Genomic DNA, 16,042 nt, shown 5'->3' with positions numbered 1-16,042 from the left:
CTACGTATTCTGAAAGAACAAAGCACTTGGAATACTAAGCTGATACTGATCACTCTCAGTACCAGAAGGATCCTTAGTCACAAGTCTCTGAAACCTTAATCTCACAGCCCAAATGCTAGTACTTTTTAAACTTAACATTTGTTTTAGCAAAATTTCGAAATAATGTTCCTCTTCTACGATGCCTGTATCTCTGATGCCTGGAAGTTCTGGATGCCGGTGTACCTTGCTACTTCTTACATGTGAAATTTGGAAGATCAAAAACCATGAGACAGCACACAATATTCTGTTAGAATGAATATGGTGACTATTTGTAATATGCATGCACATATTTAAATAATTACTCTTTAAGAATTTGCTGCCACTGCACTGCTTTTAATCAAACCCGTTTCCTGGAATGCAGGAATTGTTTCTACCACAGTTTAGAAGGACTGTTGTTATTTCAACTAAAGACTATGTGCCTAAAGAATAGTGTATCTCAAAAATATATTATCCTCAAGTTAAAACCAACAGTTTGAATTCCTACAGGTTTTAAGAAAAGTGATTCCTTAGGGTTTTTCTCTAATGTAAACAACATTAACCTAATACAGATTATTGGAGATTGGTGATGAAAATTCAGTATTGATTGGATAGGTCTAAATTCAGGCGATTAGTAATTGGTTTTTTACTCTTTGCAAATCAGCTTTCTGTTGTAACTCTTCATTAGACACCTCTAAATTTGGAATTGTTAGAGGTCAGCATTATCCATAGTGTAGGTTTCTTTGTGGTGTACTTCAGCGTATCTCATGGTGATAGTCTCGCTGAAGGCTGAAGAGGAAAAATGCCTCTTCAGCAAATACATGCAGATCTGTGCACGTTAGCACTGTAACTGCTTTGTTCCGCAACAGATGACAACACATTTTATGGCTGATGTAAATCAATTTTTGTTACTTAAAAGAAGCTTTAAAGTTGTGAAAAATCCTGAAAAACACAAACATGCAAAATGTAGGAAGAATCAAATTATCTCTTGCAGCTGTAATGTAAAAAGCATTCAGCATTTCTTAGCCCTACTATAAGTATGTCATATAATTGCCAATTAGATATTAGAGTAAGCTACATACAAAGGTTTCAGTACATCTTGTACAGTCCAAAAATGGTCATTAACGTAAATATAGCCTGAACAGACATTTTACTTATGTAAATGACAAGGGTTCTTTGCAGTTGCTCAACATGGCTGATTTTAAAAGTTCCCCTTCCAGCCTTGCCTTTTGTTATTCCTTCCATACTTTTGATTCTTCAGTTTCTTCCACCTTTTAAATTCTGTTGCGTGTGTTCAGATTGTTTCTTTTCACTTTTCTGGCTGCCTGCTTCGATTTTGGACAACACACAACCTGCTATGGTCATGTAATTTGGGGTTTAAACAAATACAATTGAACATTTCAATGAAAAAAAGATAAGTGTTGACATTAAATTATGACAGAGTGAATGTTTGTTGAACTTAGAATATTAGTGAACTAATGACAAGGTCATCTGAACTCCTGAAACTGTGTAACTTTAATCCTACAACGATTTTGGGGTATTTTGATAATACTCTAAATGTAAACTTAAGAAATGCTTGAAGAGCAGGAGGGTATGTGGAGAGGGAAGAATAAATATCCCAAGGTTACTCATTTTAGTTTTTCAGGTAAATCCTGTTTTTGTAAGAGTAATGTACTCTTAGCTTCAGTATTACTACTTATATCAAAAAAGCACTTTTGTATGCCAACAAGGGATCTTTTCTCCTGTGTGGTTAATATAATGATTCGATATTTTTCATGTTAATGGAAATAACCTAATAATACACAGCAATTATCCTGGGGAAAAAGTGCTAAAAATGTTTTGGATAGAAAATAAAATGAAATAGTTTTTTATGTAGATTGTCAGCTGCTAGAAAGATGTTTCAGCCACTAATTTCTATTCTCCACTCTGCTGTGATAGACTGAGTGTTGGTTAGCTGTAGAGTGAGTTAGATTAGGGGATTTATTAGGGATTAAAATGAATTTTCTTCTTACTGGGATAGTTTTAACTCAGAACTGTTCCCTGACTGAAAACATCCCTTGTCCATGCAAGAACTTGTACTGTAGCAGCAGGAGAGCAAAAATAGATCTTTTTTAAGCAGTAATGGTTTATATGAGACAGTGGCCAGTGTAATTGACTTTTTAAAATTAATGTTTAACCACTTATCAGTAAACACATGTTGATAAAGTCATAAAATACACAGTTCCTTGCAAAAGAAAACGGTTATAAGAAACACGAAGAAAAAGCTATTCTACCCATTAGAATTTCTGTTGCTGGAGAGTCTATGTGTAGTAGATCTTACTTTGTTTATTTGTTTTACTTCTGAGATTGATACTATTGGACAGGATGGGCTCAATATGTAGCTAGGATTTTTTGTTTATAATAATTTTCATTTTCTTTATACAGTTATTGGGAAAATGGAGGATTGGTTGAATGTAAACTAAACTATCTTGTGAAAGGACAGCAGTATCATTGGTGTGAACTCTTCTGAATTTTTCAGGAAATCTTTTTGAAGACTGAATCCCCTGATCTGTTGTGGGGGGAGTGGTTCACATATATTCTTTTGGTATGTAGATGAGGGCTGAAATATTCTTACTATTGACTTGGGGACCTGCTCCGAACAATCTGTGGTCCACAATTGGGTGTTAACCTTTATCTTTTTCCCCCGAGTTGCTTGTCTTGTGTGGGGTTCTAGCAATCTGCAGCTTTCTGCTAGGTACTACCAGGTGGAAGATACCAGCCTGTTCTCTCATCTTAAGGGATTTTTCTGCAGAATAATTTCTGCTCAGGAATGTATCATCAGTATGGATGTTTGGCAACCTGCAAAAGCTCTAATAGTGTTACCAGCTGTTCCAGGTAGAGCAATGACATGATAAGTTGTCTCTGTGCTTATGATCCTTCATTTCTGTGCAGAATGCTAATGGAGATGGATTCTACAGTAGCGGTGGATGCTCCATGTCTGTAGGGGGAGGTCTACTGGAAATTGTAAGGAGGCCATTGTCATCCTACAAAATAACCCAGTAGCTGCTATTGCAAACAAAACGTTATTATTACTGATCTGGTGTGTGAAGAAGCTCTGAATACAGTTTTCAGGTCTACAGAATAAGAAGTTACTGGAATTTCCTACCCATGATATGCATTAGATGCTCTTCATATCAGGGTGTATCTTTCTGTGTTGCTACATCCTATTCTACTGACAAATTACTATGTATATCTATATACTGCTCTGTATTTATTTAGCAAAGTACTATTTGCAAACAGTTTAAAAGTCTGCCTTTCAGTGCCAGTAATTATTTTAAGTCAAAATAAAGTAAGGCAAATTTCATATTTCAACTTCATTTGTTCTCCTTGCATAGGGCTGCACGGTAATCTGAATGCAGAATTTGTTTGGGAGTGCTGTTCTTGTGTCAGTGGGTTGAACGTATATTAAAACCGAACTGATCTAACTGAAAGTTGGATAGCTGAGTGTTGGTAGTATCTGTAAGCTCCAAGTTTCTATTAATAATAACAATATGTCTTGTGGGTGAGGGAAGGAAACAGAAGCCATCTACCCAACTTCATTATGCATCCATGTCTGTCTTACTGTTTTATTTAGAAATGATATACAAGTTAATGGCAAATCCACTGACAAATTGAACTTAGATAACTAATGCTAGCATTGCACACCAGTTGGTATAGTCATATTTGACCTACTAATTCTTCCATATGTAAAAGTGATCCATGTTTTCTTTCAGTGAACTAATTACAGATGCATGCAAATTTCCCCAGGGAGCAAAAATCAGATGTAGAGGTTTGAATGACTTAAAAACTCTATCAAAGACCTGATGCACAAAATGTATCTTGTGATAGGTAGTTTTATAAGTTGCAGTTCTGCATAATGCAGCCCTTTGTGTTAACAGTAAATGCTATAGCATGAATTTATAGCTTCATTGTGAGAGTGCAGAAAATGAGAAGTATTCCCAAGTATGCAGACTGACAGACACAGTGGCCTCACTGCATGACAAAGCTTTTAAGCCTATAAGTTAGATCTTTCCTGAGTAACACTGGATTTTTTCTTTTAATTTTTAAAAGGGGTTTTCATAATTGGCAGTAAGATAAGAACTCTATTTGCAACATCACGTTTAAAATAATAGCAATGAAGGCATTCAATAACGCATGCTTGTGGAAGGTCTAACGAAACCTGAGCAAGGAACTGGCAGGTAGTGCAGACGTTATACCGGCAGAATTTGGAGTATTTATTAAATTAGTACTGGTCTCCTACAGCTGCAGGAAAATGTCATTGGCATACATTAGAGCGATGGGAAAATGCAGAGTATTAGTACTAAAAGTCTTGAGGAAACAGTGAATAGAAATATCAGTTTACTGACAGTAGGTAATACTTCTTTCCACACTTAAAATTACTTTATCTGACAAGTGCTTTTGATAACTTTTCTTCTGTGTAAATTAAGGTTGTTTATTTTTCAATATATTGTATCACTGGTGAAGAAATACCAGTTTCAGTAACGTGCTGTTGCTGGTGTTACGTTACCACAGATCTAGAAAAGCACCAACGTTTGTGTTGCAACATGGAGTGTTGAAACATGTCAGGCAGGTGCTCTGTTTGTTGGTGAAGGCAACCTCCAAGCTTGGGTCCCCTGTGCTGACCCAGAGGATGGACGTGCTGATGCTGTTCCTAGTGTGTGCATGGGAAACCTACGCTGTTCGGGAGCTGTTAGAGCTACCCAGCAGGAAACATTGAGGGCAGATTGTTTTGGGCTTTCTGTTTGGAAATTACATCTGTGAGCCCCATCTTGAAACTCAGCACCAGCCCCATCTCGTTCTCACAAAACACAATGGTGATGTGTATCAGAGTGAGATTTGAATCCTTCCTTTATGCACGGCAGGTTTACCTACCCATTTCTGGGTTTAGTTTACAAAAAGAGTGAATGGTGGTATAGCCAGGAAGCCAGGAGGATAAGACCTGGTTGGTGGCTGTCCTCTAGTTAACATTTATATTTTTGTATTAAAATTCACTTGGACAGGAACAGTGCTATGGTCTTGCTCTGTCTTCTATTAAAGTGCATGTTTGGTAGTCCTAGGGAAGAGTCTAGGATGGGAAGGGTGAGCTGGTCAAACAATTGTAATTATTTTATGGCAGTTCCATGCTTTAATACATTTGTTATATTTATTTGACTATTCAAAGCTACCTTCTACGGAGCAGCCAAGGAGGCTTCAAAATACAGACAGCTCCTTGGATGTGCTGAAATAATGCTGAGAAACTCTACAGCTTACTACAGTTTAGAACTGGAAGAACGAAAGACTGAATGTCCCCTGGTTCTTTTGCATAAGATCTTTCACCTGTAAAAATTACAGCCTATAATCTTGTCCGTGATGCTCTCTCTGGTAATCTAAAGGGGTAATTTTCCACTACCCCAAGTTATTCGCGCAGGAAGAGCACTTCGCTGTCAATGTGCTTCCTCACTCAGGCAGAGGCTCTGCCTAGACGTAGTGGAAGATCCTCAAGGGATCTGTATGATGGGGGCTTCACGTTGAAGCAAGAGCTTGTTGCCCACTGCCTTGGGGGACCTGGCTGGTGCAAATGGCATGTAAAATGTCATCTTTGTTCACCAGGTTTCAGTCTTACTTTTCTTATACGGGGTACTACGTATGTAAAATCACAGTTAATTAACTTGGAAGTTGTGTTGGTTTGTATGTTGTTGGGTTTGGTTGTGGGTTGGTTCTTTGTTGGTTTTTTTTTTTTTGTAATCCATCTTTAAAGATTTCCTTGTTCTTGCCTGAGGGATAGGCAGGGCTAGCTGCAGAGGCGTAGTTAGTAAAAGCACTGGTGCGCTTTTTAGGCGGCACTTGCTGTTCTGCTGCTGGAACAGTGTATTCCGCCTGTAGACTTGTTTGAAGCTCTCAAATGCGCTTTTAAAGGCAAATACGCAACTTCACTGACAGGTATCATGCTAGTGTTACTGGAATTGTTTTATTTGGCTAGTGAAAAACTAAGTGTGCTTGGGCTTTTCTATTTTTTTTTTTTTGGTATTTTATTTGAGGCTGAAACTTACCTTAAAATTCATAATATTCTGGAAAGGGATTGGGGAGTTAAGTGGCTGAAGTTTAGTTTGTTCTTAATAGAAGTTTGTTAGATTTACATGTATATAGTAGATGATTCTTAACAGCAACTCTTATACTGTTGATTACAGGAACATAGAGAAGTTACCAGTTGTTTTTATTTTGCATTTCCTTGACTATTAGATGGGAAACTAGCCTGTAAGATGGACATTGCCATTATGAGTAAGTATATAAAGTATTAATTGTTTAGATCATTCAGGAGCTGTGTGGCTTATTTTTGTGACTATGCAACCCTGATTTAATCCTTGTCCACTTAACTGTGTAAAGAAAACCTTCTGAAGAGTCAGGCAGGTGCTATTTTTTAATTCCTGTTGCTTCTTTGCTCTCCTCCTTACATATTACTTCTTGTTCTCTCCCTGTTATAATATGCTATCTAGAAACTAAACAGAGCTGTCCTCTTGCCTTCTCTTCCTTTGCCTAATAGCGGAAGGTTATGCTGCATTTCAAGAGGACAGTTCCGGTGATGAAGCTGAAAGTCCTTCTAAGTTGAAGCGATCCAAGGGAATACATGTCTTCAAGAAACCCAGCTTTTCCAAAAAAAAGGAGAAGGATTTTAAGATAAAAGAGAAACCCAAAGATGAAAAACACAAGGAAGACAAACATAAGGAAGACAAACATAAAGAGAAAAAGTCAAAAGACTTAACTGCAGCAGATGTTGTAAAGCAGTGGAAGGAGAAGAAGAAAAAGAAAAAGCCAATTCAGGAGACAGAGATACCTCAAGTGGATGTTCCAAGTCATAGACCCGTGTTTGGCATTCCTTTGTCTGATGCGGTAGACAGGACCATGATGTACGATGGCATCCGCCTGCCAGCAGTTTTCCGTGAATGTATAGACTACGTAGAGAAGTATGGCATGAAATGTGAAGGCATCTACAGAGTTTCAGGTACTCTGGGCACACTGACATGCAGGTTCCTAAGGTCTTTACTTGCAGTTTTATTATTATTTTACCATTTTCAACACCTAGAGACTCTGTTTATAGCTGTGTTAATTTTAATTATCCAAAAGATAATCAGGTGGCTACAGTTAAGCAAACCCATAGGTCTGAAGTATCAGAAAAGTTGCTAATATGCTGATACTGCTTAATGGCAGTAAAAATATGCTTGCTTTGGCCTTTTGTGATAGGATGGTAACAATGAATAAAATGTGTTAGTATGGCCAGCTTCTATTTTTTTAATTCTGCATTACAAATACAATCCTAATTGATTGCAGAAGCTAAAGATGAGTTATAACCATTTTATTACTTAAGCTTCCCACTAAGTTGCTTTTTCCAGTTACTTCCATTGTATGATATTTTTCTTAAAAACTTTATTTCTTTAAGCAAATACACTAATAAGCAGAAAATACAGGTTTCACTATTTCAGATTAGCAACAGCAGGCTAATTAACCGTGGTAGTTGCGTAACACCAGCTTACATAAATGAAACATCAGTTTAGTCACATTAAACAAAACAGGCCCTTTATTTGTGAACTGCAGCTGCAATATAACTCGTATAAGTACTTCTGGGGGTGTGTTTAAGGGAGCAAGAACAAGTGAGAGAAGGAATTTGAGGAAAAGCATTTGAAACAAGTTGCCTAGCACTGTAAAACAGTAATCAAAATATTTTAAAGGCTTCATGAAGCTGTCTTCATGCTGTCACTCTGCATGGTATTTGGTACACATGCATAAATACCGCAGCAACTTAAGCAGTTTGTTGGTCTTGCCTGTTGGAACATTCTGGTTGCGTGTTTTTTTTTTTCAAGGCACGATGTGTTGGGAATTTTCCCGGAAGAAGGTGTGTTTTCCTTAAATAGTTTTTGACGTTGGTACTTTCTAGGTGTTCTCCAGTGCAGCAGCACCCTCTTGTGTGTGTAAGGCTGTTTAAATTGGGAGCTCAGAGAGACAATTGCAGCGGCCTGACAACCTGCAGGCCGTTGTGATGACGAACTTACTTGGACATGAAACTGAGCACTTTTTGCCTGGCATTTACCATGGGCCAAGTGCACCCAGTTTTGCTTATTGTGAACGAGCCAAGCCATGGCAGCGCATTAAGTCGGTGTAACTCAAGCGAGTGTTTGAGCTTTAAAAGAATGAAATTTCCCTGACTTTGGGAAGATTGGAATGGCACTGAGTTATAAAAACACCTTACAGAAAATCTTGGATGGGTTGAATAATTATGTGGATGCACTTTTATTCATGCAGTGCCTCAAATCGAGAATCCCATGTGAGATTCCTCTGCCGAGGAGGGCCAGCTGGAAATCTGGAAACTAAAAAGTGTGGGGTCTGACAGAGGAAAGCTGTTATAGGTAGAATTTGTTGCACAGTATTTGAGTTGATAACATATTTGCTGCTTGGCTTAGGGCTGTATAATTGAACAGCCTGAAACACGCTGAATGCAAATACACAATGGATCTTATGTTCCCCTGCACTTCCTCACCCAGTTTTATGGTCCCTGATGGAGGAGAATGCTGGCGCCAGTTCTGATTGAGAGCTTCAGCAGTGCCGTGGTTTTGCTTCATAGTAGTAGTCAGTGCTTTCAGAAGCAGTGATCACGTAATTTTGAGTCATGATTTTAACTTTGTTACATGTGGATAACTTTTAAAAGTTATTCCTCAATTAGGTTAAATTGTAAGGAGAGGTGAAATAAATGCACCTCAAAAGAAAAAGTTTAAATATAACTATTATACATTTACAGTTGAAGATTTCTCTTAATTCTTCATCTAAATATTTTAAGGAATAAAATCAAAAGTTGATGAGCTAAAAGCAGCCTATGATCGAGAAGAATCTCCCAACCTGGAAGAATACGAGCCCAATACAGTAGCCAGCTTGCTGAAGCAGTACCTACGAGAACTGCCTGAAAATTTGCTTACCAAAGAGCTAATGCCCCGCTTTGAAGATGCTTGTGGAAAGAGCACAGAAGCTGAGAAGGTTCAGGAGTGCCAGAGGCTGCTGAAAGAGTTGCCAGAGTGTAACCATCTCCTCATTTCTTGGCTGATTGTGCATATGGACCACGTTATTGCAAAGGAACTGGAAACAAAAATGAACATCCAGAATATTTCTATAGTGCTCAGCCCTACTGTCCAGGTATGTGCACCACACAGCAAGCATTAGAGCAGAACTTCAGCCCAAGAGTGACTTCTTTGTAGGAATTCTCTTGCAGGCAAGAATCAGTTATTGTCTGATACAATTAAGCTAAAGTACAGCTTCTCTTTATACCTCAGGAACCTAAAGTGCTGGGAAGCGGGGAACAAGACTTTGTGAATGTGAGCTTGCATGCTACGGGTCTGATATTTGGGTTATTATGAGAGCATTACAGAGACTGCTGTCAAGGTTTTAATTCTGTTGTAAACAGAAGTAATTTAATGTTGAATTCATCCAATACATGCAGATACACAATTTCTGTGGGCTTGTGATTCACTGATAGTTCAGTGAAGACTATAGTGTTGCTTAATTTTAATATCAAGCCAAACAACCTTGTCCTGCAAATAGATCTCCCTGGTGCAGTAATGACTTGGGTATAATGGCTTTGGTGTCTGCAGTCAAATTGCTGGGGAAAAAAAATGACGTAGTTTTCCAGTAAGATTTTGTGGTTTCCAGATTGATTAATTCCTTAATAAACATCTTGGAAAGATCTAATTTAAGTACAGCTCAGAATTAGTCCTGTGCATAATGGAAACATGGCATTAGTGGGTGTGGGTCTTCTAGAAGAAAACCCACACTTTAGAAAAGCTTGGCTTTATAATTAAGAGACTAGATGCAGGCCCAGTAGCAAAAGGGCTGGGTATTATTCTCGGCTGTTTTGCTGTGCCAGACACTTTCTAGCTAACAAAAGTAACAATTAATGTAAAACAGTATAGGCCCAATCATGTTCTCCTGTTAAGTAGATTTTAGCAATTAAAATGCAGGTAGTGACAGAACTCTAATCCTTCAGGATAAATTTTTGAATTTTAATGGAAGATATAGTATCAATAAATACTTGATTCTGTCTTATGTTAAAACAAGGAATACAGTAGCAGCTCCTTTCAAACTACTTTTTCTACTATCTTAAATCATCTGAGAGGGAAGTTGTAGAACATACTTACAGGTTGGGGGAGGAGAGAGAAGGTAGCCACCAGTCAGCCATGGTGCAGTGTGGTTGGTGTTCCCTCTTACCTCTTGCTGTCACTAACTACCTTCACATGAGTAAAAAGAAAGATCTAATACATTTCTGTATCCACCAGTGATGGAAATAATTGTGGTAGGTTAAGGCATGTGAAACTTCTGAGTTTAGCATGAAAATGCCTCAGATACACAGTTAAGAGAGACAGTGAAGTGATTCCTTGAGGCCAGCACGGGGTTATTTAAAGTATCGGTTTTAATCCAGTTTTTAATCTTTTAGGACAAACTTAACACAACTACGACTCACAGAAAGACATACTAAAGGCTGTTCTGTTTCTGGAGAAGGATGCTATGCTTCACAGATAAAGATGATGTGAATAAATCAGCTTAACCAATATTCTGTCTGTCCTTTCTTTCCAGATCAGCAACCGTGTCCTGTACGTATTTTTTACACATGTTCAAGAGTTCTTTGGGAATGTGACCCTGAAGCAGGTGACAAAACCTCTTCGCTGGTCAAATATGGCAACAATGCCAGCACTTCCAGAAACACAAGAAAGCATCAAAGAAGAAATCAGGCGACAGGTTAGCAATTAGGAAGCATTTCTTCTCAGAAGGGGTCATTAGACATTGGAACGGGCTGCCCAGGGAGGTGGTGGAGTCACCATTTCTGGATGTGTTTAAGAAAAGACTGGACATGGCACTTAGTGCCATGGTCTAGTTGACAGGGTGGTGTCAGGGCAGTGGTTGGACTCGATGATCCCTGAGGTCTCTTCCAACCTGATTGATTCTGTGATTCTGTGTTTTTCTGTTTATCTTTGCCCTGGCTTTTATACATTCAGTAGTAAATTCTCATAAGCTTGTAACATACTCTTTATTTCTATCACAACTGGCCTGTCAGTGGAGACCACTGGAAAGAGATTGGTGATATTCTTGCCCATTTCATGTGTGGAAAGTTGTTACGGTCTTGTGATGATTATAGCCGTGTCTGTCGTGGATTGCTTTGCTATGTAGTTCAATGCTTTTATTGGGAGGAAGGTTAGGAGAACATGGTGAAGAGTGTGGTTTCTTTAATATTGCTCTCCAGCTAGTTCTAGATCATGTGCTGAATGTATGTTAACACTTGTTGTTGGTCAGCATGTCAAGCTTTGAAAACCAGAACTCCAAGCCTGGTGCCACAAAGCCAAAAAGATTTTTCTTTTTAGTCTGCCCTGCTGTGATATATTATAGACACTAATGTATTTGCCAATATTTCTAGGAGTTCCTACTGAACTGTTTACACAGAGACTTGCAGGCAGGGATAAAAGACTTATCCAAAGAAGAGAGACTCTGGGAGGTGCAAAGAATTTTAACAGCTCTTAAGAGGAAACTAAGAGAAGCTAAGAGACAGGTGGGTAACTTTTCTATTTATTGGCCAAACATCTAAATCGTGGATCCCTAATTTGTGCAGAGGCACCCCGTTTGAAATGTGGTTGGAGCTATCTTTTTACTGCAGATTTTTTTCATCTTAACTTTACATGGCTGAGGAGCAATTGCATTTTCTGGTTAGCTGGCTCTCCCTAGGGACAGCAAGATCTTCACCCTCCTTCACAGCTGTGTGATTAAAAAATATGTACGATTAAAAACCTAGTGTTTGACAGAGCATGTATTCATTGTATGCTTAAAACAGTGTGTCCCAGAGTACCAGGAGGAATTACGGGAAGACTCAAGGTTAAACTTCAGAAGCATTTTTTTTAAACTGTCGTACATCCCAGAGAAGGGACAGACCTTGCTAAAAACTTTCAAGACAACTGAGATGGTGATTCTAAATTTGGAAAATAATAAGTTGAAAAAAAATCTTTTTTACAGTAAACAGAGTGACTGGGAAGCTGTCCTTTTAAAAGTTGTTCTCTTTCTCTGGCAGGAGTGTGAAACAAAGATTGCACAGGAAATTGCTAGCCTTTCAAAGGAGGACGTCTCCAAAGAAGAAATGAATGAGAACGAAGAAGTTATAAACATTCTGCTTGCACAGGTAGATGGCAGGCACTTACCCATTTGTCTGCCGGTATTTTCTTATTCTATATCTTTCAGAAATATTAAACACTCTTTAGTTCCTCCTAATGCAATGGGAAATTGAAGGCTTAAAGGGGTCTCTCTGTCCATTAAAATACAAGGCTTTGTTTTAATGGTAAATAAAGTAGGGAAGGAATCGTGACTGCAGGGGTGAGCCCAAAACTGAGTCGACTCTTGTTAACAGCAGGAAGGAGACACTGTGCAACAGCAACAACAAAAAAGTAGCCTTTGTTGGTAACATACTTAGAAAGCACTTCCAACTCTAACCGGTTCTAATACCGTTAACTACTTCCCTGCTGATCAAAGGAAGTAAGGTAACTATTTTGGCTTTTTTGCCTTCCTTTGCTTCCCTCCGTGGCTTTAATCTTCTCTCCACTGTACTTTTCTCCTTACGTTCATCTTCAGAGTCATATTTTATAATTCACTTTTTCTGGTTATTTTACTGGTTAGCCAGAGCTTTCCCCTGTGATATAAGGAAACAGGCAGCCAAACATGCCAGAATTTGGTGCGTCACCTCCACAGCTATTCAGTACAGCGAACATCTTGAGGATTCAGAACAGACATTGTTGGTTTTGAACTTAAATTTGCTTTGAGGTCTTGATGAGTCAGAGTTCAAAGCAGGCGTGCTAACCACTTCTACTGAAAGTATTTCAGAGAACAGCATCAGCTCATACTTATCCTATGTTCCTGTAGAACATAAAGTCAGGGCTTTAAGTGGACTAATTGATCATTGCAGGAGAATGAGATTTTAACAGAACAAGAAGAACTGCTGGCCATGGAGCAGTTTCTGCGGAGACAGATTGCCTCGGAGAAGGAAGAAATCGATCGCCTTCGAGCAGAAATAGCTGAAATACAAAGGTAAAGGGAGACTGCTTACATCAGAGCCCCCCCCAGGCGAGCACTCGTTGATTAAAAGTACATCTATGCTCTTCCAAAATAATACTCTAAACTACACTTAAAAGCTCACCCTACGAACATGACAGTTGAAAGCTGCCTCTTTTTAATTGAAATTTCAGCAACTTTGGACCTTTCAGGATATTTTCTGTTAGTATAAAGGAAACCAGACCCTGTGCACTAAAAAAAAAATCCCCCTAGGAAATCACTCGTTTATTAAATCAAGCCTTGAACGGAAATTCTGATTTTGTTTTTAAAACCGTTGCAGATTATTCAGTGGATGTAAGGTAACTCTTTTATGCTGCTACAGTTCTGGCAGACTTGAGGAAGTGTTTAAATCTGAGTTTGTCATTGGTCTTTCAGTCGCCAGCAGCATGGCCGAAGTGAAACTGAGGAATATTCTTCGGAGAGTGAAAGTGAGAGTGAAGATGAGGAGGAGCTGCAGGTCATCCTGGAAGATTTGCAGAGACAGAATGAGGAACTGGAGGTAAGATTTGAGTCTTAACATTAATTGGTACTCTGCTCCTTGGTGATTACTGGATTTACTCTGTGCAGAGATGTTTGCAGATGTGCAAACTGGTAGTTTTGCATCATTTCACCTAGGCATGAAACCCCCATGCTCTATTTTTAAATCACTGTTGTGTGCAAGTCCATGTTGCTGTCTGGGTTAACAGCAAAGCTTCATTGTGCAAGGTTAAATGGCGCCCCTGGCCACAGCCTCCTTTGTCAGAAGGAGCCCTGACATTTGTTTTCCTTACTTAAAAGATAAAGAACAATCACCTGAACCAAGCGATTCACGAGGAGCGAGAGGCCATCATAGAACTGCGAGTACAGCTCCGACTACTGCAGCGAGCTAAATCGGAGCAGCAGGTGCAGGAAGAAGAGGAGCCAGAAAAACGCGGGGGTGTTTCTCAGCAGCAAAGAGACAGTGTCCTGGAGACAAAAGCAGCCAAAGAGCAGCCAAAAGCAAGCAAGGAGCAGCAAGTCAAGCCATCGCCAAGTAAAGACAGGAAAGAAACTCCAATTTGATCTGGCTCCTTGGACATGCATAAAATCAACTGAACTGTGCAAATTACTGTAATTTGAGTCAAACTGCACAAATTATTGCTGGCTGTGTACATTCTGTAAAGAAACTTTTCTTTTAAGCCCTGGAGACTTTTGTCTCTAATACTTGTGGCTTCTACTCATCAGACTCAGGTGAGTTTGGAGCGGCCAGAAGAGTTTTCCAGTTAGTATCAGATTATTTCAAGACTGGTTTCCTTCAGGTGATTTAAAATAATTCCATAACAGTTTTATTTTAAACCAAAATCATTATTTGCATTCATTGGAGCAGAATTGGAAGATCTCATTTTCAGAAAATAAACCCACCCACACTTACTAATTATTTGCCTTGTGAATCTCTTCATCCTCATTCACCATTATTCCTGCTTATTAACCTAGTCACTTCTTGCTTGTGCCTTTGATACCTTTCTGATGCAGATTATATACAAGGGAGCTTTAAATTTATTCTGGGTTGGCTGAAAAGTTGGGAGACTGCGGGGTATCGTGTTTACCTAACATGCCCTTAAGCTTCATTGTTGTTCTGAGATGTACTGAATAAATGTAAAAACTTGAGAGATGTTATTTATGTCCCTGGATGATGGAACTGTTCACCAAGAGCTGTTCATGTCTTTTAGCCATGTAGGTAACCCATTTGCTCATTTATAAGCCACTGTCATCATACCTGGGTAGGACAGGCTCTGTTCACCCTGCTGCCGTATAGCCAAGAGCTTTTTCTTCATCCGTTTTAAATGTTTCAGTCCCTTGGAGAAAGCCACTGAGGAATGCTTCAGGCAGTGACGGGGATGGCTTATGTCACTTAAGGTCAATCTTGCCTGACCAAGCAATACAGCATTTCCCCCTGCAGAAATGCAAGTCGCTTGTGCTTTCCAGATAAGCCTGAAGAACTACGATGCCAGCGGGAGGCACTGGGGGTTCAGCAATAGCCTCTTTATTTTGTTGTTTAAAAAAAAAACAACAGCCACCTGGGTCTTGCTTTGGTTTGGCTGGTTTACTGCTTGTACCTGTCGAAAGCCTCAGCCACGCTGGCATTAAGGGCCATCTAATCATTCAGATCGATACAGTTGTGAGGCTCAGCCATCAATTCCTCCACAGACAACAAACTCCACAGAGTGCATATAGGCTATATCTATCTTATTTTTTAATCTGGATATTTATTTTCAGCACCTGTTGGATGTGGTTGTATTCTTTATCTATTGCACTGTTGTGAATCATTGGCCATGATTTGATTTTGTACAAATAATGCTTTGATATGTTATAGAAAACAGCATAGTATTTTTTTAAAATTTGAAAAAAAGTTTATAAACACAGAAAATGTGGTCAGATGACAAATGTAAACTAAAGCATTCTCCCTTGCCTTCGTTACATACATTTTATATTTGCTGGCAATATTTAAACCTTTCTTTTTTTGTTGGTTAATTCACACTAATTCCTATTGAATTGTCGTGGATTTTTCTAACGTTCTTCAGACAAATCTCTTAATATTGGTTAACTTTTATTTTGTTAGGATTGTATTTATCAAGCAAATAAATTCAACAGCCATTTGAAAGTAGTTTCTAATTTATCTGCTTCATAATGTGTAATAGCTTTTTCTAATGCAAGCGATAGTGTTCTTCTTGGGCAGCTACCTGCAGTTGAGAAGTTCACATGAAAAATGAGTTCAGGCTTTCTAAATAGCTCTGCTCTGAAAGAACATTGTCTGCAATGGAATGTCATAGAAAGCCTCCATAACTCAGCTGAAGATCAAGTTTAATTTGATCAAATTAAAGATTTTAAGACTTTGCTTCTCTATTACTACTAGATATTTCAGCTGCAA

At 38.7% G+C, this 16,042-nt stretch overlaps 1 protein-coding gene across 2 annotated transcripts in view; it reads left to right on the top strand.

The window, feature by feature from the left end:
• RALBP1 (ralA binding protein 1) overlaps positions 1-15,775 on the top strand; it is a 36,264-nt gene extending 20,489 nt beyond the window's left edge. For both annotated transcript variants that reach the window (XM_068396988.1, XM_068396987.1), the window contains exons 3-10: positions 6,575-7,033; positions 8,861-9,210; positions 10,645-10,806; positions 11,480-11,611; positions 12,125-12,232; positions 13,010-13,131; positions 13,531-13,654; positions 13,933-15,775. In XM_068396988.1, the coding sequence (XP_068253089.1) occupies positions 6,575-7,033; positions 8,861-9,210; positions 10,645-10,806; positions 11,480-11,611; positions 12,125-12,232; positions 13,010-13,131; positions 13,531-13,654; positions 13,933-14,196 (1,721 nt within the window). In that variant the 3' untranslated portion in view covers positions 14,197-15,775. The remainder of the gene's footprint in view (positions 1-6,574; positions 7,034-8,860; positions 9,211-10,644; positions 10,807-11,479; positions 11,612-12,124; positions 12,233-13,009; positions 13,132-13,530; positions 13,655-13,932) is intronic.
• The last annotated feature ends 267 nt before the right edge of the window (positions 15,776-16,042 follow it).

The sequence above is a fragment of the Nyctibius grandis genome, chromosome 3 (genome assembly GCF_013368605.1).
Source record: "Nyctibius grandis isolate bNycGra1 chromosome 3, bNycGra1.pri, whole genome shotgun sequence".
Lineage (NCBI taxonomy): Eukaryota > Metazoa > Chordata > Aves > Nyctibiiformes > Nyctibiidae > Nyctibius > Nyctibius grandis.
Note: the sequence above shows the minus strand (reverse complement) of the source record. Positions and strands in the feature narration are given on the sequence as shown.